Raw genomic sequence first — 1,375 nt, 5'->3', positions numbered from 1 at the left:
TTTTTTTTTGCTCAATTGCTGTATTTTTACATTTGCGCAAATTACTTAAAATGATACGCATTTCACAAAAGTACCTATTGTGATAAAGAAAGCATTTAACTAAATTATTCACTTATCGCCGAAGCTCAAAAATGAGTCGATATTATATTCATAATTTTAATAATTTCTTATATAAAATATGCATTTCCTGCGTGCATTTTTATAGATGTAGTATGTATTTCGGCTGGTCTGTTTTATTACTGTAGTTGTTTGTTGCCGCAGTTCTATATACGTATTTATTTGCATTTGGATTTTCTTTATGCAACTTGTTCTTGCCCGTTAGCTGCCTCTTGATTTTTCATAACTTCAGGTAGATCTGGTGGCGATGAGTACGGCGTAATTTCGAGCGGCTCGAAATCTCCATGTTCGTCTCTGTGGAATAAATGAAGGCTTTAGCATGATAAAAGGGTCCAAAGGTATATTTAATTCAGTAAAAGTGTATTTTTAAGTGAAGAGGGGTATTTCAAAGAAGACATTTATGTGTGAGTTAAATATATGACGCGTGGACATAACTAAAACGCTTCGGAATATAAAACATACAGTCAAAAATCAAAGAAAATATTGTAAGTATATGTATAATATACATATTATATAGGTGTACATATATGTATATGAACTTGTACACTGGTTAATTAAAATTAGTATTAATACAAATATATTTTAAGCAATTTAATTGTGTTCATATTCATATGCAGTGATATGAGCGTAAGTTTTTAAACAGACGCCCATCATCATATGTAAATAAAAAATTTCAAGATAAACTAATAATAGATTTTCTCATATTTCTAGGTACTATAACTGATACATGTAGTAACAAAAATTTTACCTTAGTGCTAGTCCTAACTGTGCCGGGGCTTGCGCCTTTGCTGTAGACATCTGAATGCCGTAATCTTGAAGAGTGTTGTCGTCTTCCATCACTTCGTTGTCTTGATTGTACAGTTTCTGTTCGTGTGGACGCACTTTTAGGATGCCTGTTGTGAATGCGTTTATAACCAGCAATGGGAAGATTGATATTAATTATTATTAACATTTGTTCCAATCCAATTGCTTACCTTCGATCATACGCTTTAGTTCTGCGACGGTTGTGTTCTCCTTGGCATCGGTAAAAATTGTGGTTTTATGTCTTCGAATCATAAGGAATACATCCTGCACACGTCATGAAATCGTATTATTAGTAAATAAATGCAAGTAATATATTGGTCAAAGTTCATTCTACGGCGGCCGCATAGACATATCGTAGAGCGTAAGCGTTGGCAGTGACAACGCAGACGTCGACGTCAAGCCTTAAGCGACGACATTGACAGAGGCAGCAGCTGATTAGCAAAGCATTGTTGTT

General features: G+C 34.2%; 1 protein-coding gene across 1 annotated transcript; it reads right to left on the bottom strand.

Moving 5' to 3' along the window:
* Positions 1-2: 2 nt before the first annotated feature.
* LOC108356966 (transcription elongation factor B polypeptide 2-like) lies at positions 3-1,244 on the bottom strand. Its single transcript, XM_017608061.1, has 3 exons — positions 1,092-1,244; positions 866-1,010; positions 3-411 (listed from the first exon to the last, which is right to left on the bottom strand). Exons 1-3 carry the CDS (start codon positions 1,171-1,173, stop codon positions 297-299), a joined length of 342 nt encoding a protein of 113 aa, XP_017463550.1. The 5' UTR covers positions 1,174-1,244; the 3' UTR covers positions 3-296.
* Between the last annotated feature and the right edge of the window lie 131 nt (positions 1,245-1,375).

This window comes from Rhagoletis zephyria, unplaced genomic scaffold (genome assembly GCF_001687245.7).
Source record: "Rhagoletis zephyria isolate East Lansing unplaced genomic scaffold, Rhagoletis_zephyria_1.1 Rzeph_scaffold_68245, whole genome shotgun sequence".
Taxonomy (NCBI): domain Eukaryota; kingdom Metazoa; phylum Arthropoda; class Insecta; order Diptera; family Tephritidae; genus Rhagoletis; species Rhagoletis zephyria.
This window is presented reverse-complemented; position numbering and strand designations above follow the sequence as displayed.